Source organism: Anolis sagrei, chromosome 5 (assembly GCF_037176765.1).
Source record: "Anolis sagrei isolate rAnoSag1 chromosome 5, rAnoSag1.mat, whole genome shotgun sequence".
Classification (NCBI taxonomy): domain Eukaryota; kingdom Metazoa; phylum Chordata; class Lepidosauria; order Squamata; family Dactyloidae; genus Anolis; species Anolis sagrei.
The window spans coordinates 109802929-109828952 of NC_090025.1; the positions used below are offsets into that span (position 1 = coordinate 109802929).

At 41.2% G+C, this 26024-nt stretch overlaps 1 protein-coding gene across 1 annotated transcript; it reads left to right on the plus strand.

The window, feature by feature from the left end:
* Window positions 1–5034: 5034 nt before the first annotated feature.
* LOC137097124 (endogenous retrovirus group K member 24 Gag polyprotein-like) lies at window positions 5035–6531 on the plus strand. Its single transcript, XM_067468488.1, has one exon. The coding sequence runs from the start codon at window positions 5035–5037 to the stop codon at window positions 6529–6531; it is 1497 nt and encodes a 498-aa protein (XP_067324589.1).
* Window positions 6532–26024: the final 19493 nt, after the last annotated feature.

Genomic DNA, 26024 nt, shown 5'->3' on the forward strand with positions numbered 1-26024 from the left:
TTTGTGGCCACTTGTGTGCTGATCTGACTCCATACCAACCTTAATGGTCAGTGTAAATGGGACCACTGAGGCAAAGATTTAAATCTTATGTTTCTGGAGTCCTTTAGTTTTCAGAACCCTAAAGTACAACTAAATCCATTAATATGTTTCAACCTAGTTTCACGATAATGCAGTTACACCTGTTCTCAAAGAGTTAAATTCTTTCTTCCAGACATACATCAAGGCACATTTATTTTCCCTCATAGATGTGTAAGACAGCAGAGGTGCTTAACACTTTGGCAGGATATGATCTTGCAATTTAAATATCTACCGGAGGTGTGTAAGGGTGATGACACTGCCACAACTTAGACTTAGAGGGAATTTGTATCAATCACTTCCTTATCTCAGTTTCTCATTTGGCAAGACCCAGTGAGCTGGCTAGCATAAATTTCTGTCCATTTATTTGAAACTGCAAGCAGTACCGAGAGCAAAGGAAAAATAAATTAAATGTTAGCTCTTCCTTCTGAAAGGCCCATGGCAGAATGCCCAGAAGACAAACAATGTATATGCATCATGATTTTCTTTCAGGCTTTGGGGAAGAGAAGAAAGAGGAAGATGAACTTAAGTGAACAGGATGAAGGAAGAATACACCCCCCATTAAATGTTGTAAAAGAACCTTCTTATTTTAGGTTGTTCAGACAGGATGGAAAAGTGACTTACTATAACACATAAAATCTTTGGATGCCATTAAGCACTGTCACTAGTCTTGACAAGTTAATGAAGCCAGGATTATGAGAATATTATTATTTTAGTAGAGCATTATGTTCCAGTCAAATCCTTCTCATGGGTTCATAGAGAAAACCTTGCTCAGATATCTATGCCACTGCCTGTTGTTATGACGTTATCTTTATGGGACTGTCTCTTATAGAAAGAAGATACTGGAAACTCTCAGGCCCATAAAGTTTATTTATATATCTAAACTAGCTGTACCCACCACACATTGCTGTGGCCAACCTTCCCTCCCTCTTTCTCTCCTCCTTTCTTTCTCTCCTTCCTTCCCTTTTTTTCTTTCTTTCTCTTCCTCTTCACTTCCTTCCCCCTTTTCTTTCCCTTTTGCTTTTTTCTCCTTTCTTCCTTTTCTACCAATTCTTGGACTGCAACTCTCAGCAGTCCTCCTGATCAAACTATGTACCTATCTCTATCTAATCTATCTATCTTATCTCTCTGGAGAATTGCTGGGAGTTGCAGTCCAGGAATATGAAATTGGAAATATGAAGGATTGGGATGCTCTCAAAGAAATCCAAGGAGAAGAAAGCTTGCAGCTTGGAAGCAGTGTGTTTGGATCATCCTCCTCTCCTAAAGGGACTGGTCTAGGGGAGGCTGGGATCAGTAGCCTGGAGGAGAGTGTGGATATGCTTTTGTGTCTTTTGTTTATTAGGGGGTGTTCTTTTTGCACATGCACTGTAGCATCTTTTTGTTTTTTGGCCATTCTGCTGTGTTTTTTAGTGTTTTTATGAGTGATGGTTACTCGTTGATATGATAGGTGTCGGAACCCAGACGCCTTAAAGAGCCAGACTCAGGAGTATGTCCAAAAGAATAGTTTATTAATACAAAGCAAAAGAGAACACCGACGCCCATCCCTCCAACTCTTCCACCTCTTGTCAAGACTTAGCTCTCCCCAAGATTCCACAGTATCTCCTGATTGCCAATCCTCATCACCAGAAAACCCCGCAAACATGTCACTAGATGTTGGTTGAGTACACACATCCCGAACCTCTTGCACCTTGGTCCAATTCATCCCCATCCCCATCACTCCCAGACCCATCATTCCTAGAGAAACCCATGAAATCTTCCTCCTCTGTGGGAGCAGTAAGTATATCCCAAATCTTCTTCCTCTGTCTCTCCTCATCCGATTCCTGCTCCCGAGTAAGCCTCTTAGTTCCCCTATTCACACCCACTGTATCTCCTTCCTCCTCCTCACTCATTTCACTCTCAGAAAACCCTTCGAAGGAATCTTCATCAGTATGTGACATAAGTATCTCCTCTTCCTCTGTTGTTCCTCATCTAACTCTTGGGCACTCCTTTTCCCTCTTCTGACACCCTTACTATCAGTTGCAGTGTTGCCAACAGACTCTACTACAACAATAGGTGCATTGCGTCCAAATTTGGTGTCAATTCGTCCAGTGGTTTTTTAGTTATGTTAATCCCACAAACTATATATATATATATATAGGGAAAGGAGACACAAAGCTAAATTCTAAATTACAAATAGAAGATTGTGCTTTAAATGGAAAAAGGAGGAAATAAAATCCTGAGAAACTCTGCTTGGTTATATCATGGTGACATCCCACCCCAACCCCTGCTTTTAACTATCATTTATTTTTTAAAAACAACCTATCTTGTATTTTCCCTAAAATCTAACACAACATTAAAATATTCTGTGGTTGATAGCATAGAAAACCCTAATCATGATTGATTTAGCTGTCATGATGTCAGAAAATATTATGTCAACAGAAAAATATCTGACTACTATTGGTTAAGTGGCTGCCCACACCGAAATAAATTTGGGAGCGAGAATAGAACAGAAATGTGTACAACCAGGAAATCACAAAGGAGATAACTGATGAAATTGACATGCAGATATCAACAAATCTTTTGCATGGCTTAGTGCTTAATTTATTTTATTTCACCACACATATCAATCTGAGCTAGGAATGGAAAGAACATTTTAAAAATACAAATGATTCAAAAATATGAGTGTTCATAAACCCTGATGTGGAGGCTCCATAACTGACAAGAATTTTCACAGTTCACGACTTATTCTGAAGTACTTACACAGGAACCCTGTGAACTGGTTGGAAGCTGGCATGGAATCCATAAAGATCTCCTAAATAAAATTGATCTGATTTAAGCATTATTTTTCCTTCCTCAAGAGAACTTCTCAGCACTTGACTACAGCAAAGCAAGGCAAGAAATGACAATATAGCATTTCCATGGGGATGCTGTGGTTTCATTTCCAGGGAGGAGTGGTTTGTTTGCCTTCTGGCCAAGATTTGTATCTGGTTTCATACTTTAACTGCAAGAGCATTGGCCCTGTCTACATAAGCACTTTGCATTTGACATTCGACTTCCTGTTGTGCAGTGTTTATACACAGATCAGTTTTAGTGGATTTTGTGGCTTGATCCAGGTGAGTTTTTTTTAAAATCACGCTGTTTCCAACTGGATTCATGTTGTAGCATTCAGTGGGAGTGTACACTTTGTAGACACCCTGGTCCTGAGCTGGCTTTGAGTTGGATTTTAGTGCTTGTGTAGAATGGCCCAGAGATATAATTGAATTAAATCATTATGACATACATACTACAATGGATCATTAAATGCTACAGCTAGGCATACTGAACATTCACTACTGAAACTCTAATGTAGTTTCAATTTTGTTATTGACATTGCAGTGTCACTTAGGACTTTCATATTGGCTGCCTTGCATTAGTCTTTCCTTTTCATCAAGCCCCAGAGAACATTTTCTTTCCTTTCATTTCCTCGAAAAAATAGAAATGGAAAAAGGGTATGCCAATCTTAATGACCTTTCTGGAATATCACACAGGTGTGTGTTGCAGCTGTTAGGAGCAAACTGCATTTTGCTCAACAAATTTAATTCCCTGCCGAGAAATGCAAGAATTGGGGCATTCTCCTAGAAAATATATTTTAGAGTGGAATACAAAACTCCTTCCATGACTGGTATAACTAACAAAGGAAGTTTTAAAAAGGTATGAGCCCATACTTTTTATTGGTAAAAGTGCAAGAATATAAGCATCCCTTCAACAACAAGTGTGGCAAAGTACATTAAAAAAACTTATCTTTGAAGAATTCCATGTCATCTACAAACCTTAGAACAAAATCAGTTGGGACATAGGCAAAGTATTTTTGCACCATGTAAATTATTTGCTTGAATTCACTGCCAAGAGATGTTGTGATAGATGGCTATGAGTTTAATTAACTTTAACATTTAAACCTTGTTCCCTGAAGATCAGTTGCAAGGATGTGATAGAGAGAGAACAGGAGAAATCAATTACCTGAATTTCTACTACTGCTTCCAAGAATACCTGGCTGACAATTGATAGTAACTGGATGCTGGGCTAGATGGATATTTGTTCTGGTCTCTCACTGAGCTCTTTTAAAAATACCTAGTGAATCCTACTATACACAGCTGGGGAAGATCAACAGGTGTGAATAAGCTATCTTTTAGGAGCTCTTGCCTACTGTTACAACTACCAATCTTCTCACTGAGCAGTGCCTAGTAATATTCTAAGAATTCCATGTGTTCACAAGAACCCTGAGGATTATTGCACCACTGTTCTCATCCATCATTTGCTCTTGGTGAGCTTTCATGTATTTGCACAGTGGATGGTGTGTTCCAGGGCTCATGTATACCCTGAGGATGTTGTTTTGATGGCCAGGTAGTGCATCCATTCTGCTGAAGCAGCCTAACTTTCACCAACTCTGTCATCTCTGCTGTTCCTACCTGGCCATAGGGATCTTTATGAACCCCTATGAAGGGACATTATTATTATTATGTCCCTTATGCAAGAGAGACACCATTGTGTCCCTAGTTCAGAGGTGCAGGAATGGCAATATACCACTAGAGGGACTGGCAGGCCATACCTCCAGTGGACATGGCAGATTCCAGTCCTCTGACACTTACGCTTCACACCTTTCTGGCTTAGGAAATGCAGGGGGCATCATGACCTGGGACTGATAGTAGGCTGTAGGCTACCTCACCTTAGGATGAGCTCACCTCTAGCCAATCACTCTGCCAATGATGTAATCCAACTCACTGTTACTATGCAAGCTTTGCAAAGAGCACAAGGAGGTTATATAAACAGCTTGGCTGATCAATAAAGTTTGAGATCACCCTTCACCCTCCTGACTGCCTTGTCTTCTTTATCGTCACTACATCTGGTGACCCCGTTCGACGTGATCCTCCCCGCCTTCTGCTCACCGCTGGAATAGCTTTCGTGCACGACCAACGGTCTAACCGTTCCCAATCTCGTGAGTACATGGGTGGAAATGTGTCAACTTACCAGCAAGACCATGCTGGGGAGTTGCGCAAGCTGTTGGGCCAGAGGGAGGGTCCCAAAGTCGGTCAAGGAGACTTGGAAGACTTAGTTAGAGAAATTCAGAGCCAGTGCCCTTGGTATCCACAGCAGGGGTCATTGAAACCATCAGATTGGGATAAAATAGGTCAAACCCTTCATGCCGAGCCTCGGGCTGCTATTCACCATCTTCTTTTATGGCAACAATGTGCTGAAGCAATCAGTTGTCTAAGAGTGCCAGATAATTGCTCACCCTTGCTAGCACCAGTCATAAATCCTGTCTTGAATCCCCCTGAAACTCGATATCCCCAGTTAACCCTGCCTGCTCCACTTTCGCATGTTTCTGACCTTAAAACATCACTCATCCCTCCCTCCGCACCCCCAGACCCAGATGCCAATAGCACTAACTGTCAGCCCAGTGTTGCGGATTTCTCACAGCCACATTCATTGGGAGGCATGATGATTCCGCAGGCCATTCAAGAAGCTAGGAGGAGTGGGGTCTTGACCCTTCAAGACATGACTGAATTTGAAGGGACTTTGCCTCCCACTCGACACATTCAAGCTTATCCTGTCACCCAAGGCGTAAACGCTCAGGGTGTGGCAATTCAGCAATGGGAACCACTACCATTTGGTGTAATTAGGGAACTTAACAAGGCAGTGAGGGAATCTGGCATTCAGTCAACATATGTCATGGGAATGATAGAAGGAATTGGGGTAGGCTACACTATGGCTCCACAGGACTGGAAAGATTTAATGCGTATGATTCTTAGCCCCTCTCAATACGTTGTGTGGGATATGGAATACCGCCTGGCTGCTACAGCAGCAGGCACAGCAGCCATGATTCCAGATCAGATTTATGGCTCAGGGGCTTTTGCTGGAGTGGCCGCTCAATCACAACTCCCAGCAGTCACATTTGATGTTATCTCTCAGTGCATTCAGCGTGCTTTCAGGCGCGTTCCCGTAAATAACAAACCCACAAAATCCTTCACAGATGTTAAGCAGGAGCCTGCCGAGGCGTATCATCAATTCATAGACAGGCTCAAAGAGGCAATTGCTCGTCAAATTGACAGTCCGGCAGCTCAAGTTGAATTATTAAAGAAATTGGCATTTGAACAGGCTAACATTGATTGTAAAAAAGTCCTCACTACCGTAATTCATCGCCAAAATTATGAGCTTGCCGATATGATTCAAGCCTGCATGGAAGTTGGCACTCAAACGCACACTATGACACTTCTTGCAGGCGCCCTTCGCACTGGTAGCAGGCCCAGTGGCAATTGTTACAACTGTCAAAAACCTGGCCATTTTAAAAAAGACTGTAAAGCCCCAGGAGGGGGGGCTCATAAGGGGACTAAGCCATCCAAGCTTTGCCCTAGGTGCAAGAAAGGATATCATTGGGCCACTCACTGCCGCACCAACCCTGTAAATCCCAGTCAAAAGGCCTCAGACAACAAGGGAAACTAGATGTCGGGCCGCCTCCCAGCCCAGGCACAAGGGAGGGTTCTATCACTACAGTTCAACAACATTCCTCAGCTACTGCCGGTAGCTCTGGGATCGACCTTTCCATCACGGTCGATGCACAAGCAAATCTCCCAGGGGAAGTTCTTGTTCTCCCCACACAATTGACTGGCCCACTCCCCCAAGGATACACAGGACTTGTCCTCCCCCGGTCCTCGGCCTCTAAACATGGCCTGATGGTTGTTCCTGGAGTCATTGACTCTGATTATACAGGTGTTATCCATGTTCAACTTTGGAGCCACCTGCCTTTTGCCATTAAGAAAGGAGAATCCTGGGCTCAGATGATTCTGGTCCCATACATAGTTCCGGGGGGAGGAAAGCCCACAATTCGAGGAAATAAGGGCTTTGGGTCCACTCGGAATGAGCCCTGTGCCAAGCAAACCCCTCCTTTCCATCCACAGGTAGCAGCAGTGTTGGAAAGGCTGGGAGACACCAAGCCCCTCCGTAAGTACTTGATAAATGGCTATCCCTTTGAAGGAATGCTAGATTCCGGAGCGGATGTCTCAGTGATAGCCGCTGACCAGTGGCCTCCAGAGTGGCCCACTGACGTTGCCCCGTCTGTGTGGGGAGTGGGGGGGCCTCAAGCTTCTCGAAGGAGCTCTAATTGGTTGGCTGTAACCACTTCTTCTGCCGACCCAGCTACCCCCATTCACATCAAGCCTTGTGTGCTGCCATTAAACCTTAACCTTTGGGGCCGAGACCTCCTTTCACAACTCCATGCACAAATCATAACAGATGGCTAGCCTTCCCCACAAACATACTGCCCTCCCTCTGACTTGGAAAACTGATAAGCCTGTGTGGATAGAACAATGGCCTTTGCCCCAAGAAAAATTACAAACCCTCCATATGTTGGTACAAGAACAGCTTGCTGCTGGACATATTGAACCCACGTCCAGCCCATATAATACTCCAGTCTTCGTTATAAAAAAGAAGTCTGGCAAATGGAGATTTCTCCATGACTTAAGAGAAATAAACAAAATCATTGAACCTATGGGCCCCTTACAATGCGGGACCCCAAATCCCAATATTATCCCTCGAGATTATCAGTTGGCTGTTGTTGACCTAAAAGATTGCTTTTTCACAATCCTCTCCAACAAAAAGATCGCAAATATTTTGCTTTCACCATCCCTGTATTAAATAACTCACAGCCAACCCAACGCTATCAATGGGCTGTTTTGCCTCAAGGAATGCTTAACAGCCCCACTCTCTGCCAATATTATGTAGATTCTGCCCTTCAACCATTCCGGAAAAAATACCCTCATGTCTTACTTTATCATTACATGGATGATTTATTATTAGCTGCTCCAATCTTACCAAGTTCCTGGAGAGAAGATCTCATCCACTTCCTGGGTTTATATGGTCTCATTATAGCTCCTGAAAAGGTTCAATTGCAAGAGCCTTTCCTATATCTCGGGCACACTGTGCTGCGAGCCTATGCCACCCCTATCCTTCCATCTTTAAAAGTTCCCAACTCTTTAACCTATGTCCAGCTGCAACAACTTTTAGGGTCCTTAAATTGGATCCGGCCCTTTACTAGACTTCCCACCTCACTCTTGAGCCCATTATTTGATGCTCTCCGTATGGGGAAGCAACCCTCAGATATTATAAAGTTAAACACAGAACAACAACAAGTGATACATAAAATCAATGATTCCTTGCGCCAAGTCTGGGTGGATCGCCAAGTTCCAGACGCCCCATTTTCTTTATATGTTATTGCTGAGGCTACTCAACCCTTTGCTGTTCTTGTCCAAGCCCCATCCCCCTCAGCTCAACTCTTCATCATTGAATGGTTATACTTGCCCCATACCCCTCCACGAACCATAACTCCTCAGATTTCCATGATGGCTGAACTCATCTCTCGCGGGAGGGCTCGAACACTGGCATTAATAGGACAGGACCTTGTTTCCATTGTGGTTCCAGTGCCACTCCAGGCCTGGGAACGCGCTTTGTTCCATTCTACTGAACTTCAATTAGCCCTAGCCGGCTATGTCGGCACTGTCTCTTATCATCTCCCTCCGGACCCCCGCCTACAAATCGCCTTTAAGGTGCCTCTCACTCTCTCTCCCATCCTGTCTCCAAGGCCGTTGCAAGACGCCCTCACTGTCTACACGGACGGGGGGCCCACCCGAGGGGTGGTTGCATGGCGCTCTGATGCTGCTTGGGAATCTCTCTACACATTGCCTCAAAAATCACCTCAAAGGGCTGAGTTAGCAGCAGTAATTACAGCACTTCGCCAATTTTCTAACCAGCCATTAAACATTATAACAGATAGCCTTTACGTTGCGGGGGTAGTTGAACATCTCCCAGGCAGCTACGTCTCTCCAAGCCTAGATTCTAATCTCATGGCACTTTTCCTTTCTTTACAATACCTCCTTAAAGAGAGGCGAACCCCCCTGTTCATTGCCCACATCAGAAGCCACACTCCGTTCCCAGGGGAACTCACTGAAGGCAATCGGCAAGCAGATGCAGCCCTTCACTGCCTCCCCCTCACTCCGTTCGAAAGCCATGCCTTTCATCATCAAAATGCTAAAGCCCTAGCCAGAGAATTCTCCCTCCCGCTTTCAGAAGCTCGCTTGATAGTGCAACAATGCCCACAATGTACTTTAGTTCACTCCTCTCCAGAGTTTGGTGTTAACCCTAGAGGTACCAAAGCAAACCAGCTTTGGCAAATGGATGTTACACAGTTTCCCTCATTTTCCCCCTGGAAATATCTTCATGTCACTGTTGACACATTTTCCGGTTATATTTGGGCAACCCCTCATAAGGGAGAGCAAACCAAACATGTCATCAATCACCTTCTTTGCACTTTCGCAGTCATGGGAGTCCCTACAGTACTAAAAACTGACAATGCTCCCTCCTATTGCAGCGCTGCATTTGCAGCGTTCTGCTCCTCTTGGAATATCACCCACACCTTTGGAATTCCTTACAACTCTCAAGGACAAGCGGTTGTGGAACGCTCCAACCGTACGCTCAAAGAACATCTGGTTAAACAAAAACAAAGAAGTGGGGGGCCCGTGCCCCCTGGTCTCCCTGCTCGCCAGCAATGGCTTGCTCATGTGTTGTTTACCATAAATCATTTGAATTTAATTTCTTTATCTGATTCTTCTTTTGTTACCAGGGTCCAGAAGCATTTCCAAACCTCTGCCCCTCTCCCCTCCCCCTTGGTGTCCTACCGCAGGTTGCCAGATCCAGAGTGGAAAGGCCCAGTTCCACTTATTAGGTGGGGACGCGGATTCGCTGCTGTTTCTACCGCCAACGGGCCGGTTTGGGTTCCTGCTCGCTGTGTTCGCCCCTGGAAAGATGGCATGGCACCAAGGCCTCCAGAGTCCCATCCCCGAGTTTGCCCTCCAGATAACAGACACACCCCTAGCCCGGAAGAGGGGGAGAGGAAAGAACGACCCGGTGACATGGGGAATGATCAAGTCGTTGGCTCAACAAGCTGAGGGCCTCCTGGAGAAGACCAACCAACCAAAGACACCTGAAAATTTTCTTATGGCTACTTTTTCATGTTTGAAAGCTAATTCAATTACCATTCTTATGCTTTGTGTGATATTCATGCTTATGGGAGCCCCTACACAGGCCATGGATCTAGACGGCCGCTTGCAATACAATCTCTGGGTCCAATTAGCAAACATAACAGGCCAAGTGGATTTCTGCTTGACTGAGACCCCTGACATACACGGCCTGCTAAGCACCTGTTTAATTCCGGTGTGCAAAGACCCAAGAGACATAGGGGACATTACCGGAATGGCAGATTTTGAAGACATCAAAGGGAAAGCACCAACAATCAAATATAGTTCCATGGTTCGCTGGGGAACCCCCACACACCGTCTCCCTGCTAATGCTATACAGCTATATACTCCACATGTAGCTCATGCTCCAAACATCACATGTGCCAAGATGGTAAATTGTTCCCGGCACAAGCCACCCCGGGGATGTCTTAAGCCAGGACAGGGAAAATGGACATGTTCTCAAACACAGGTGGTAACTAGCAATTATCTCCATATTCCACTCCCTCCTGGATGGTTCTTTACATGTGGGGCTCGCACATTCAACTACATCCCTGCCAACATTTCTGAGACAACTTGTTGCCTCAGTCGCCTGGTATCCATCCTTCCCACCAAAGATCAAATCACCTCACGGGAAAAGAGAGGGGTTATTTTAGATGACTCCTGTGATTCCGACATAAATCTCTTAAACCAGGCAGAATACACATCATTGGCTGTGAGTTTGGTGGGAGTTCCTGCATTAGCTGTCATTAACCACAGGACATTAGCAAAAACGGCCTGCTCTTTGGCAAAAGTCATCAATCATACCTCCTCAGCCATTGGCTTATTGGGTGTAGAGCAACAAGAGTTACGTAATGCTATTCTAGATAACAGAGCTGCCATAGACTTCTTGCTATTGCAACATTTAATAGGGTGTGAATCTGTCAAATCCATGTGTTGTTTTAATCTTACAGATAATTCTAACAAAATATCTATGCATGTTGCTTCCTTGAAAGACTTAGCTCAACACATTAGACAAGACACTGTCCCAGCCTGGTGGGATTTCCTGTGGTCTTGGCTTCCTGTCGGCTGGATCAGAAGAGCGGTTCAAATTGCTTTACTGTTAACTAGCTGTTTGATCATATGCTGTTGCTGCATTCAATGCATCCCATCCCTGTGGCATATTTACAAGCCACGGCCCCTACAACCCCCTCCCAGGCGTGATGTCCTTTATGCATACAAATTGTTGAAAAACGAAAAGGGGGGATGAAGGGACATTATTATTATTATGTCCCTTATGCAAGAGAGACACCATTGTGTCCCTAGTTCAGAGGTGCAGGAATGGCAATATACCACTAGAGGGACTGGCAGGCCATACCTCCAGTGGACATGGCAGATTCCAGTCCTCTGACACTTACGCTTCACACCTTTCTGGCTTAGGAAATGCAGGGGCATCATGACCTGGGACTGATAGTAGGCTGTAGGCTACCTCACCTTAGGATGAGCTCACCTCTAGCCAATCACTCTGCCAATGATGTAATCCAACTCACTGTTACTATGCAAGCTTTGCAAAGAGCACAAGGAGGTTATATAAACAGTTTGGCTGATCAATAAAGTTTGAGATCACCCTTCACCCTCCTGACTGCCTTGTCTTCTTTATCGTCACTACACCCCTAGCCATTGTGGGTGCCTTTGCTGAGATCCAGACAGGGTGGCTGCATAGCCAACAGCAAGGAGGAGGGCAATCTCTCCCCCACCTTTTTTCCTGGTTTCATGGGAAATCTTTTTCTGACATCAGCAGAGGCACCTGCAAGACCATGAGGCAGGAGAAGGGATTGCCTAATCTTTCATACCGGTCATGTGAGTGTCCCATTCTTATGTCATCAGAGGTTCCTCCAATAGCTAGGAGCTCTCACAATGATCTGTGATCAGGTAGGAGTGGTGGCAATGTGTGCATAGTGATGTGTGCAGGAAAGAGTGTTGCTGGTATCCAATCAGGAGAGTAGATAATTTCAAATCAGCAAACTCTGGAATACTGCCCTAACTTTTCCCAAAGTGGTAAACGCCAAAAGTCACTGTGAATCACAGCTAGTCTTCCACTTGAAATAAACCTGGTGTTTTATTAAGGGAGGGGAGAAAATTGCAAATGTATACAAGCCTCCAGTTAGCTATGGACACCTTCTACAGTTATGTGCATCTTCAATCAAACTGTGGACCAATGTTCACTATAATGGGCTGCATCACCCATTAATGATTCAAGTTGACATCTGGTCCCAGTTCAAGTAACAGATAGTAGAACTGGGTGCTTTATTAGAAAGATGAATCTACATGTTTCCTGTAGGAACTTATGTGTGCAGTTCTTCTAATTATAAGAAAGTGGGTTTTTGGAAAGGAGTAACTGAAGTGCTGCCATTGTTTTCCCAAGGGCATCTGCCACCAATGAGATGACACCAGCCTGGTTAACATTAGGAAGTGCTTGGCCATGAAATATCAAGTTTGTGTCTCTAATTCCTGCCAATTTATCCTATTCTATTGGTGTAACAGTGCTCCCATATCTCCACTGGGTGACAAAACCATACAATAAACACCAAACATTGTGACAGCAAGACATTGGTCAAGCTAGTTACAGTGGCAAAGGGTGGAGTTAGATACATTAATTCATTTTTTGCAGTTGCTGAAAGCTTGTCATAGTTTTTAGATAGCTTGTACTCTTCAATTTTCCCTCAAGTTTTGCTAAAACGGGCCATGCAGAATTTTATACAAAAATGGTTCACATAATTTGAATCTCCTGGTCCTTTATACAAGTGGAAAAAATTCTGTCTGGATTCCTTGTTTTACACAGAATTTTTGCAGGCCACAATACTTAGCATGCCAATCTGGAAACAAAATCCCCAAGAAAACTTGTTACCAAACCAGGTGAAGAGTGGAAACCTTTTGTACTCCCACATTCACCTGAAGAGGAATTCCTGGTGTTTTAGCTACTGTGTTACTGGTTGCTATGGATGTTTGCATTGTTGTTTTAGTGGTTTTATGGTATTTTATAAAAGCTGTACATAAACTTGAGTGCCTATCAGGTAGAAAGGAATGTATTCCATTTTGTAAAGAAATGTTAATGAGCCTCTGAGAGGAGAAGCTGATTTTTTTTACTCTGTTTTGAGGTATATGATAGATGTATTTTTACTCTTGGGAAAAAGTTAATAAATGAACGCTTCATGTTTCATATTCTCACATGGATTTCATACAGAATCACAGTAAGATGGAACCAGCCAGTTTAGGTTACAGTCGCAATTGCTAACAGCATGGGATCAATGCCTGAAAGATACATTAATTGTAATGGTCACAGTTCACTTGACTTCTTTCCCAGTTAGCCATAGTTATATCGACTTGCTGACCACCAAGTGAACTTAATGGCCCACAACTATTAGAAGCAATGTTATGTCACATTACCAGTGCTTTTGTTTGAATGGGTTAGAGCAATGTTTCTCAAACTGTCACTCCAGATGTTTTGGACTTCAGCTCCCACAATTCCTAGCAACTGGTAAACTGGCTGGGATTTCTGGGATCTGAAGTCCAAAATATCTGGAGGAACAGAATTTGAGAAACACTGGGTTAGAGAAACACAAGATGATAAATATCAACCAAAGGCTTATGATAATGCCCAACATCATTTAGAGCAGTGGTTCTCAACCTGGGGTCCCCAGATGTTTTTGGCCTTCAACTCCCAGAAATCCTAACAGCTAGTAAACTGGCTTTGATTTCTGGGAGTTGTAGGCCAAAAACATCTGGGGACCCCAGGTTGAGAACCACTGATTTAGAGGAAAGATTCTTATTTCTTTTTTTTTTTGGTGGTGGAGACAGAAATCCTTGGGGTCTTGGTTTAATGATCTTCCAGGAGCTCTTATCTTTAGATCTTAAAGCAAATCACTTTATTTCCTTCAAAATGTGGTGCACTACTTGTGCGGTGTTTATAAGCTCTTTTGTTTATTTTGCTGAATTGGGGTTTGCACTTCTGTCCCAAACACTATGACAAACTTTCAGCACTTCCCGATGTTCTTTGCCATTTCTGATGCTGGAAAGAGCTTTGAATCGATTCTTTAGCCCCACACTTGGAGAATGATTCCTGGTTCATGTACTTCTGTGTTACTTTCCAACAAGTGTCTACCTCCTGTGTTTGAGAAGTGACTCCCCCTACGTGTTTTTCTTGTAAAACAACCTATTTCCCTGAATACACTGTGCGGATACATGGGTCTCAAGGTGCTGGACCTTTTTTTTCCAAGTTCTAAGCCACTAATTTGCACTTGTAGCAAGTATAATTACCCACATTCTTAGGCAAGGACGCAAATATACCATAGCTGTTGCAGGTGACTACATGAGCTCTCACACCTTCGATTTTTAGCAGTTCAAGCAGAGAATGGAACAGAAATCTGAGCTTCCTCTCAAACTCCCCCGCCAAACTCCCCTGTTTGTCTCACCTGTTCACCTTGCTTCTGTACTCTGAACTTCCTGAACTGGTGCTGTAGCTACACAGAGAGTTTAATTGAAACAAATCAACCCTTCATGCATTCTTGTCCTTGAAATATGTGCCATGATTTGTTTACAAGTTCTCTCTTCCAGCTACTGAAAGTGGTTTACTACTTCTCCACAGAAATTGGATTTGCATACTTGAACTGAGGTGAAAAATATAATTAAAATTCAGCTTTCATCATTTGACTCATAATCGGTTTTTCCATCTATTTATTTTAAATCACATGCGTGAGCTGGGTATAACATAAAATTGAGAGTGATTAAGCCTTTTGTTCTGATTAGAAAAGACTCTGAATTACCCTCTCCAAGTTCTAGCACCCACACTAAGTATCACTTATTAATGTAGTAACTCAGAATTCAGTACTTAGCTTGGATTAGATACTAGTGTTACTTTTGCCATGTAAAGTCTTAGTTTGACTTTGCATTCCTTCAAAGTGACTTTATAGTTATTTTTATAAGTCAAGTTTACAAGGCAACCTCTCAATTTCTCTTCAGGGTAGATTTTTTTTAAAAAATGCGAATCCTTCTAATATAAGAACTTTGGATGCTGGGTACCATTTCAGGAAAGTCATTCTGCTCTTCCATGAAAGAACACATTTTTCAAAGAAATGCTTCTTATATCTGAAAAACTAATAAGGTAGGCTTAGTTTTTTCAGTAGTATTTCTTTAATTGTGAGAAGATGTTTACAGATTTGGTGAGCATTTAGGATATAACTAAGTGTCCTAAGTATGGGAGTTATCCCACAGTGTTCCTGCAATGCAGGATAGCAGCTACTTACCACGGCTGTGCACAGATCCACTTTTCAAAATGGGTTCCAGCTGTTTCAGTTCTTTCAGCTAGTAATAATGGCACGAGTGCCACCGCCATTTTTTTCTGACAGTAACAGACCACATAGCTGCCAATAATGGCTGCTTTCCATTTCTTTCCGCTAGATGTGAAGTGTAGAGAGGCAACTGCTCACCCACATGGGTTTCCCTGTGAGGCTGTGAGCCTTGCTGCCTGCCTGAGCCAATCAGAAGAAAGTGGCTCACATGATAGCTAGTTCCATGTTCTATCTCAGTGCCTTTGCTGCTCTTAAGATTGCTTTGTTTGCTTTTTGACTCAGTTCCAAACTTTTCCTTTGGCAATTTCATTTATTTTCCTTGGTTTAATATCTTCCATTCCTTCTTCTTTTTACTATTTTGTTAAGAACATGTGGAGGGGTGTACATTTGGGGGAAGCTGTGAAAGGGCATTAGGGGTATTTGTTTAAATCTTAGGGTGGTTTACTGAAGGAAGGGGATAACCTGACTTCCTTGAGTCTCCATGGGGAGAATTTAATTCCTCTCCAGGTTTACTTGAAGGATATTAAGGGAAAGGACTCCGCAAAAAGTGGTTCCGTAAGTCGAATGCCTTAACCCAGGTCTACTTGAAGGATATTAGAGGAAAGGTGTTGGAAATTGCAACCTTCTTCAAGCCTCACCTAGTCATTTATTTGTATATAATTATGTTGCTTACTTATAGTATGTATGTTCTGGTATGCAGCTTTATTTCTTTTGCTCTATTTTTTCCTGAGAAGTTATGTGAGGGGCTGCAGACCACATGATTAGGCTCTGAGTCTGCTCAGACCGAAGACTCTATTAGACTTTAAGACTGCTTAGACCAGGGGTCAGGAACCTTCGGCCCTCCAGGTGTGGTGGACTTCAACTCCCACAATTCCTTGAGGCTCGGCATTCGCCCCAAAGGCTTACCTTGGCCTCAAGGAATTGTGGGAGTTGAAGTCCACCACACCTGGAGGGCCGAAGGTTCCCCATGCCTGGCTTAGACTAACACTTGCCTGCTGTTGATTGTAAGAAAGATGCCCTGTGTCATCTGCACATGGAGAGTATCTCAAACATATCTGTAACTATGGATTTTGTGATTTCAGTATTTATACTAGGATATTTTTAATGCTCTTTAATGCTTAACTGTTGTTTATGTCTCATGTTTAATGGTTTTAATGATTTCAATTTATCGTTATATGTTAGTGTTTAGTTATTATTACTTTTTCTGCCTACATGTATGCTGGCATTGATTTTTTTCATTGGTATGTTGTAAACCGCCTTGAGTCCTCCCCCTAGTGAGAAACGCAATATATAAACATAGTACATGAATAAATAAATAAATAACTGGAATGAAAAAATGTGTGCCTGTGTAAACTGAACATATGAAGTTGTGAGTAAACCAAATATGTTATTTTTACCAAAGTCTACTTAATTTTGTCTCTTGAGTGCATAATATAAAACAAATTGTTTTATGAGAGAGTAGATATATTTTTGGGCAACTGAAAAACACTTCTGAAGCACTGCTATTTTTTTAAAAAAATATATTTTATTAGTTTTTATTTTACAAAATTGCATTAAAATCATGGGATAGGCATAGTGGGGTAGTTGGGGGGAAGGCAAGGCAGGGGAGGGAGGGCTGCAACCAAAAAAAGTGGAAAAAAGAAAGAAAGAAAAGCACTGCTATTTTGTGCATTAGCATATTCTCTGTTTCCTAAGAGCTCAGAGACAACAGGTTATCAGTCCAACAACTGAAAGCTACATTGCCTTGCATAATTACATCTGGTTGTGTACCACTTGACAAGATTATTCTCAAACGGGTTTTTGGCTCTTTTCTGAAAGGTCATGCTTTTCCAAAAGGTTATGATCTCCAAATGGTTATGAATTGCATTTTTTTAAAGGACCCCAGAAAAAGTGGTTTCTTAAGTCTGATGCCTTAACCCAGGACTAGTTGAAGAATATTAGGGGAAACCACCCCCAAAAAGGTGGTTCCTTAAGACTGATGCTCTAAAAAATGACAGAAAGAGGAGACTCAGAAGTTCCGCCATTGCTACCAATGGGCCAGATTGTCCTGGAGTGAAAATGAATTTTTTGGCTACCAGATTGAAAAACAGATTTTTGCCTGCTTGAATTCAGGCCAGTCCAAGGGGGGAGGGGACCAAAATCTGAACACCAACAATGGCACACAGTTTAACCAAATTGTACACCCTATTACTTACCAGCATGGCAATGGCATACATGGCACAGCCACTGGTGTTTCAGGACTGCAATGCCTCTATAGTGTGAAGGTGTACTTTCAGGTGAGTGGCATAACTCTATCCTCCTACTGTGCTGCTTCCCACCTTGTTTTTTTTAAAGACATCATGCTATAGTAATATGCAACTAAATATAGTTACTCATCATGAGCTCCTGATGGCTTCATTGCAGGGAGGTGGCAGACAGGCAATGAATATTGCACATCTTTGTCAGTTTGACACTTCTATGTAATAGTCCTGAACAGACAAAGATTTGTTTAACTGGATGACACGTTTATAAAAATAATTGTTCTGAAATGCCCATTATCCTTGAGGGTTGAATTCACGAGTCCCATTAGCTTAGCTTGTTGCAGTGGGCAAAGCCTGTTTAGACCCTGTGGGTTCTAACAATTTTAAATGCCTTGTTGAACATATAAGATTATGGCTGACAAATGCGGCAAATGTAATACTGAACTTGAAAAGGATCAACGTATTAAGTCAGATTTCAATTTTCTACTTAGGGCTCTTTTTGTTTGCTTTTAAATTTCTTGCCTAGAAGGTCTGTTTAACTGAGAAACAGATTTTGTTGCGTTTATAGTTTATTTGAGGGGTGGGAACTGGAGAGAATTATTTCTTTCATTAATCTTCTTGTGGGAAAAAGGTCTCACAAGACATTTTTTGATAAGTCTATAAAAATGTATGAAACTGGCTCCAGAGTCTAACAGGATAATTTTTGAAACTCAAGTCAGGGAGCCAAAAAAAATTGCTTTAAAATATTACATCAAATAGTTCCACAAAAACTTTTGAGTAATTGATGATTCAAGTTATAGAATGACCCCTTAGTTCTGTGCAAAAAGAGCAAGCAGTCTGAAGACAGCCATACGTTGCTGTACTTCAACACTCATATACATTAGTCAGCACAGCTAATGATAAGAGTGATGGAATTAAAGTTGTGAGTTGAAGCCCAGAACAAGTTACTCACCCTTGCTATATAGTAATTAATGGAAGATTTTTGGTCATGGCGCATCAAAACTTAAGCTGATGTTTTAGTCGATCCTCGAAACAGAGATGTGCACAATACATTGACCCATTTATGAGTTTTATTAACATTCTAGTTTCTCACCAAATTCTTCAGATATTTTAAATGCCGCTACATGAACTTCAAATTTTACAGTAGGTGGAGTTTGATGACAAGCAACAATTATGAAAGAATGTTGTTGAGAAATGTTATTAAAATGCTCTGATTTCCCTAAAACACCCAAAATTGTCAGCATACCATTTCTAGGTTAAGTTTGAAAATGTAGTTTTGGCTAAACTTTGTGTTATATGAGGTGTGGTATCACTTCTTTACTCGTCTTTCTGAATGATTGGCATTCCGGGTAACATATATTGCAAATTTGAGGTTTGGATGCCACAAGCTGTGCCTTGTATTACTAATCAAGTTATATACAGACAAGAGTAACAAATGAACAAGCTTTTGGGTTTATAGATGAAGGGTGTTGTGGAAAAGGATGCTATTCACTACAGAAGGGCATTAGATTCAGCTAAATCCTGAGTACCAAGCCAGGTCTATTTTTTCTAAAGGCCAGTTCTGTTGCCCTTCTTAAGGACATTTAACATTCCGGAAAGAAGTCAAAACTTGGCTGTTTGAACAAGCATTTGAAAATGTAGTGTAACAGACATAGGAACATGGAACAACTGGATGATGAATTTGGACAATGTTTTTAACTAGGAGATGCAAATGTTTTATGTTTTATTGATCTTGTTATGGTTTTATATTATATGTTAATATTTTAAAATGTTTTTATGGCGTTGTTGGGCATTGAATCATTGCCTCTCTAAACTGCCTTGGGTTGCCTACAGGCTGAGAAGGGCTGTATACAAATACAGTAAATAAATAAATAAATAAATAAATTTGTATGAAATGTTTATTTTCACAAGTAGGCATGATGCTTTCACACAATTTTTTGTGCATGTTCTAATTTCCTGAAACATTTTGGATGTCGTAAATATCAGGTGAAAACCATTGAGAAATGCAGTGATTCCCCCACACTCTGGGGAGAAACCTGTGGAACTTTTTCATCCTTATATATAAGATTATACACACACACACACACACACACACACTGTACATCTACACTGCAGAATGCATGAGGTTGGCTCAGTGATGTACAATCCTGGGAGCTGAAGTTTCACAAAGTGTTAAACCTTATCTGCCAAAAAGTTCTGATGTCTCACTAAATTACAAATTCCAGGCTTCCATAACATTGAACCTTGGTAATTAAAAGGATGTCAAACTGTATTCGTTCTACAGTATAGATCTAGCCTAAGATCTAGATCCCTGACATACAGCAGAGTGAATAAGATCAAGGAGACAACTTTTTGAGAAATTGCTATGGCCACACAAGAGCAGCTTTTCAGTAAAGGAATCCCATGTGGCTGGATGTGTCATTCACATTTCTGAAAGCACCATTCATCTCTCTGAATGATGCAGCCCTGTCATTGGGGTGAGCTCTGGGGATCTTTTCCCTTATGGGGACCTGCCATAGCATCTTCTAGATCAGTGGTTTTCAACCTGTGGGTCCCCAAGTGTTTGGGCCTCCAACTTCCAAAAATCTCAGCTAGTTTACCAGCTGTTAGGATTTCTGGGTGTTGAAGACCAAAACATCTGGGGCTCCACAGGTTGAGAACCACTGTTCTAGACATTTCTTGGGATAACTTCATAGACAATTGGCTCTTATATGGGTGTCTATCTGTTGAAGGAGCATTTGGCTACTTCACTTTTGTGCAGGAGTTTTCTTCATAGAAATGCTGAGAATTTTTGAATGTATTGTTAAGACATGGCAGGGTGAAAAAAGTGATTAAACTCTAACTGGCATTGCTATGAACTTTTAATTGCTATAAGCCTTATTACTGACATACAGATATTTAACTTACATTAACCTTTCCTTTGAGGCTTACAAAGCAGGGCATTTGGGACTTGTTTGGTTTCATTTTTCTGCATCATTGCCTTGTTGAACATACAGACTGAGATATTTGCGATGTGACAGAATTAAAATGACTGCTTTGCTTTACTTGTGAGTGAAACTAAATTAGAAGAACAATATTATTTTTGCCAGGAGGACCTGACAAAACATATACTGAAGAAGCCTTCACTGAAGAGAGATGTGCTGTAAGATTGACAGAGTTTAATAGTCAACAGGAGTTTTGAGGAGAACATAGTCAATGTTAACTTCACACAATATAGCATGTATATCTGGCATTATGCTTCATAAATTATATGTGCTTTTATGAGATAGAAAATGAGAAGTAGAAAAATGTAGGCAACAAAGCAAAGCTTCAGGGCAAAATCCCACAAATTACATTTTTCATTGAAACACTGGCATTTTCCTACAGTGTTTTGATGGAAATTTCTGGGTTACACATAGCTTAAATATTGGGTGAAGAGGTTTCCCACATGTGTGTACACAAATATGCATACCCAACTGTCTGTGACATCTATATACTTTGTATATACATCTGGAAGCACCAAGGTAACACCATCTTTATCCAGCCCATGGTCTGAATTGTGATTAAATGTGAATCACTGTGTTAAGTTTTTATTCATTTGTTTATTTTAGCATTTAATGCAAGGTCTATGGCAGCAGCTTGAGAAAAGAGCACACGTTTCAAACAGAAAAAATATATTCAGTGTTATGTAGCACTCTTGAAGTTGTTGTGACAGCATAGCTTCCAACATTTCAAAAATTAAAATTGGGACCCACTTAAATACTTGTAACACTGCCTTTACTTTACCAATAACCACATTCAAACATTTTCAAACATATTCAAAGTTAAAACCATATTCACTGCCATATAATCCAGATTATCAAAGCAGATGATCCAGATCATCTGCTTTGAACTGGATAAATGAGTCTACACTGTCATACAATCAAGTTCAAAGCAGATAATCTGAGTTTTATATAGCAGTATAGAAGTGGTCTGTGATCTCTAGTTAATCCATAGTTAACCCATAGGCTTTGAACTTGATTATATAGGCTTTGAACTTGATTATATGAATCTACACTGCCACATATTCCAATTCAAAGCGGATAAGCTAGATTTTATATGGTAGTGTAGAAAGGGCCTGGGTTTAAATAAAATGAAGATTTCACAAGATAATATAAATTCCTTGCTTGTGCTATTGCTGTTGGAAATATGAAGCATCTCAAATTGTTTCCTCATCTTTTTGTGCATTCCTGTCAAAGAGAATTTATACTAATACTTTTGAACAAATAATACCAAAATTATAAAAACAAATTGTTCTTGTTGTTCCCTGGACATTTAAATAAATTATTCTTTACTTCTGTGCTTGTTATGTATGTGGTTTCCTTTAAAACTGAACAGAGATATGTTATATATGGTGACACCTGGCACAATTTACACAAATACATACACTATAGATATAGATATTAATATCAATATAGATAGTGGCTTCAAGCCATTCCTAAGGCAACCCTATTGTGTGATTTTCCAGGGATTACTTTTTTGGGGGGGGGGGGGGTATTTATCTCTGTTTTGGAGGAAAGTTCTGAGAGTGCCTTGGACTGCGAGAAGATCCAACCAGTCCATCCTCCAGGAAATAAAGCCCTACTGCTCATTGGAGGGAAGGATACTAGAGACAAAGTTGAAGTACTTTGGCCACATCATGAGGAGACAGCAAAGCCTAGAGAAGACAATTATGCTGGGGAAAGTGGAAGGCAAAAGGAAGAGGGGCCGACCAAGGGCAAGATGGATGGATGGCATCCTTGAAGTGACTGGACTGACCTTGAAGGAGCTAGGGGTGGTTACGGCCGACAGGGAGCTCTGGCGTTGGCTGGTCCATGAGGTCACGAAGAGTCGGAGACGACTGAACGAATGAACAACAATCTATCTCTGAGGTTGGGAGAGTGTGACTTGCTCAAGTCACCCAGTGGGTTTGGATGACTGAGAGGAGAATTCAAAACCTGGTCTCATAGAGTCCTATATTGTATGTTAATATGTGGATGTATATGGATTGCAAAAAGTATTCACAAACAAGAATCCAATGCACAATTTTCTATTCGTGGCAAAACTCTGTCGATCATTTTTGCAAAAAACCAAAAACAAAACCCAAACAAAAACAAAAACAAAAAAACATTGTCTTTCATGCAAAATATAGTGTTTGCAGCAATTTTTTTGTAGAAAGAAAACTAGTGCAAAGTACACCCCAAAATATTTTTTTCAAATTTAAAAGAAACATTGAAAATTCTACAAACATTTCTGCAATCTCTCATAATGGGAAGAACACTAGTTGCTTTTATTTTTCCATTTGAGTACAAAATAAGTAATAATTTATATTCTTGCTCCCTGGGTTTTGTACTTTCATGGGGGACGGAGGGGAGACAGATCAACACAGCTGCTCATTTTTTTTAAAAAAGACCCTCCTTGTTTGCATTGGCCCAAGGATTATTATGATGAACACTGCAGGATTTATCAGTATGCTGCCAGATAGATGAAAGCCTGTTCACATGTCATTGGAAATAAGTTTCAGATAAACCAATGAAATCATGTTGAAATCAATAGAATATGTGCTTAATCCTTCTTGAAACATTTGTATTTTTGTCCAGCAAGGTTTATAAACAAAAAATATATATAAAGTATTTTCATCAACCCCAATACCCCATTGCTGGGGCTCAAAAACTGGGAGAAAAACAAGATACAACCTCATACCTGGAATATCTTGAAACAGAACAGCAGGGAACAGCGGATTACTATTCTTTCTCCAACTCGTTTTGATGTTGTGTGAGAGGAATGAATAATGAAACTCAGGCATGAAGAAATTGGTCAGATAAAAAGATATCTCCTTGATATTTTGAAGTAGTTGTCAGAAGAAGATATAAACTGAATTATAGACAGTGTAGCTAATCATGTGCTTGATCTGTATAATTTATATGTTACAAGCATTTCAATATTATAAGCAAAACAGTGGTTTTAAACAGGAGGACCAGAGAATGTCAAAGTAGGAGTGGAGCTGAATGAATTCTGGAGAGGCAGCTGTGTGGGAAGATTATCTTCTAATTGTCATATATTGTGGCACTCAATTTTTAGAGGTTTCTTCTAAAAACCTAATTAGTGTTTTAGTAAGTTTTAACAACAATTCCCCTGCTTCTCTATAGTCTAAAGTAGTTACTTAAATACTTCAGAATGCTATCAGTCACTGAATTCTATTACAAACCACACCTAAGTGCTAAGGACACACAGGCATTGTAACAACAGCAAGATCGTAAAACACAGTCACATGACAAAAGAATGAGGTTACCATAAAGCTCATTACATTAATGAATGTAGTAAAATATAATTTAGTTGTTGCCATAGCCATTAGACTTGTGCACAGATTCATTTTGGCCATTTGCCTTTGGCTTGTTCAGACGCCCGTAAGGGCAAGAGCTCCGCCACCATGATTTTTTCAACAGAGCCGGACCATATGGCTGCTGGTTGCGGCTCCTTCTGCTCAAATGGAGAAGCATGCAGCATGTGGAGAGGCTGCTGAGTGCTCGCAAGGGGTTTCCCTGTAAGTTCTGACTCTTGGGCCAATCAGAACAGAAGAAAGCAATGATGTGTCTTACGTAAGCTATTTAATGGGGTGAGTGCCTCCTCCATTGCTCAGTTGCATCCTGGCTCTATAGAGAGGTGCTTAAGTGCGATTGCCATGCCACTCACACTCAGCTTTAGCTTTTGGCTTGGCTTGAACTCTCTCTAGCATTTAATCTTTTTGATTTTCCTTTATTTTCTTGATTTTTTTTATTTAGTGGAAGTGGGAGTTGGAAAGTACAGATTGTTGGTTGGGTGCATGGCATTTGGGAACTTTTGGGTGAGTGTGCTTTTCTTTTAGGGTGGCTCTCAGCTTTGAGTCACCCTTTAGTCTCTACTAAAGCCTTTAGCTTCTTATCTCTCCTCCATTCTCTCTTTCAAAAAGTACTTTTAAAAGATTATTGTTATTAATAAATTTAGGAATTCCAGCAATCAGCAAAGCCTCATTCTCAAAAAAAAAAAAAACCAAACAAAAAAACAAAACTATCTTCCTTCCTACCTACCTATCTACATACCTACCTACCTAGACTTACTACCAAGATCTAATAACTTCTCGATTATACATGAGTGCTTTTCCAATAAGGGGATATGCTGATTGCTTGCTTGCTTGCAGATGGTGAGCTGCTGGCCTCTTCCAGTATGTTGTGAGAACAAGAAATGCAAAAGCTTTGGAAGAAGTTGCTGTTGTTATTTTTATTAGTAAAGAAAGTATAATGATGTTCTGTGTGTTCTGGAAGTGCATCTTTGACATTTGGCAGGAAAGAATGGTGCCCTGCTGCTGCTCCTGGAGAAGGAGCTAATGGTTTCATTTTGTGACTTCTAATCAAGAAAATAGAATCACTCAAGGTTTCACAGGTATAGTTGCTTGGATGATGAAATGGTTCACTTAAAATTGACTTGACGCATACATTGAGGCTGGCCACATTAGTGGGGTGGGACTGGAAGCTATTTAAGCTCTGGCAGTCTTCTCGGTTGTTTAAAATTACTTTCCTGCCATCAGTGCAGTATGAGTTTGTCCTGGTTGCCTATTGGTGTCAAGCAAAAATTTTTCCCCTCCACAGGAGGGGTTATTTGTCTGCCCTAAACTGTTTTTGGGGGATTGGGGAATTGGCTTCAGAGTGGTTTCCTTAATTAAGCTTCACTGACAGGTTTTAGGGGAAAATTTCCAAAAGTTAGTATACATCTTGGCACCACCTGGGTGTAGAATGGGTTTCTTTGGGTTTGGATGACTATGAGCTGGGAGGGAGATTGCCCTTGGGGCTGACATAGGAAATTGCTCTCCCCTTTTGAGTTCGGGGCTTGGGGCAGGAGTACTCTAGGTTTGCCTTTCAAACCTAGTTTGGGGTGAGAAATACCAAAATAATGGATTGTCCTTGAGTTCAGGTGTTTTTCCCAAGGGCAGACTAATTAGGTTTGTCACAGGCAGGCACCTGCTCCAGCTTAAACTCCAATGAGGTTGCTCCTCCTCTCTATCATATTCCTAATATTCCTAGTGTGGACATATTTTGTTAGATAGGGGAAACCGTAGTTACTGGTCTCACAGATATGGAGGCCATACTGTAATTGATCTGTGGAAAATAGAAAGGAAGAATATATGGAATTGTATAATTGCACCCATGTACTCACGCAAACACATATTCCAGTGAAAACTAGAAAAAATAAAACATTATCTGACTAGTACAGAAGAACCGAAGAGAAAAATATGTCAAGAAAATACATTAATAATGAGGATTTTGACAAATTAGAACCCTTTATAATTTATGCAATTATCTGGCATAACTAGAAAGGCAGAACTTTTCAGA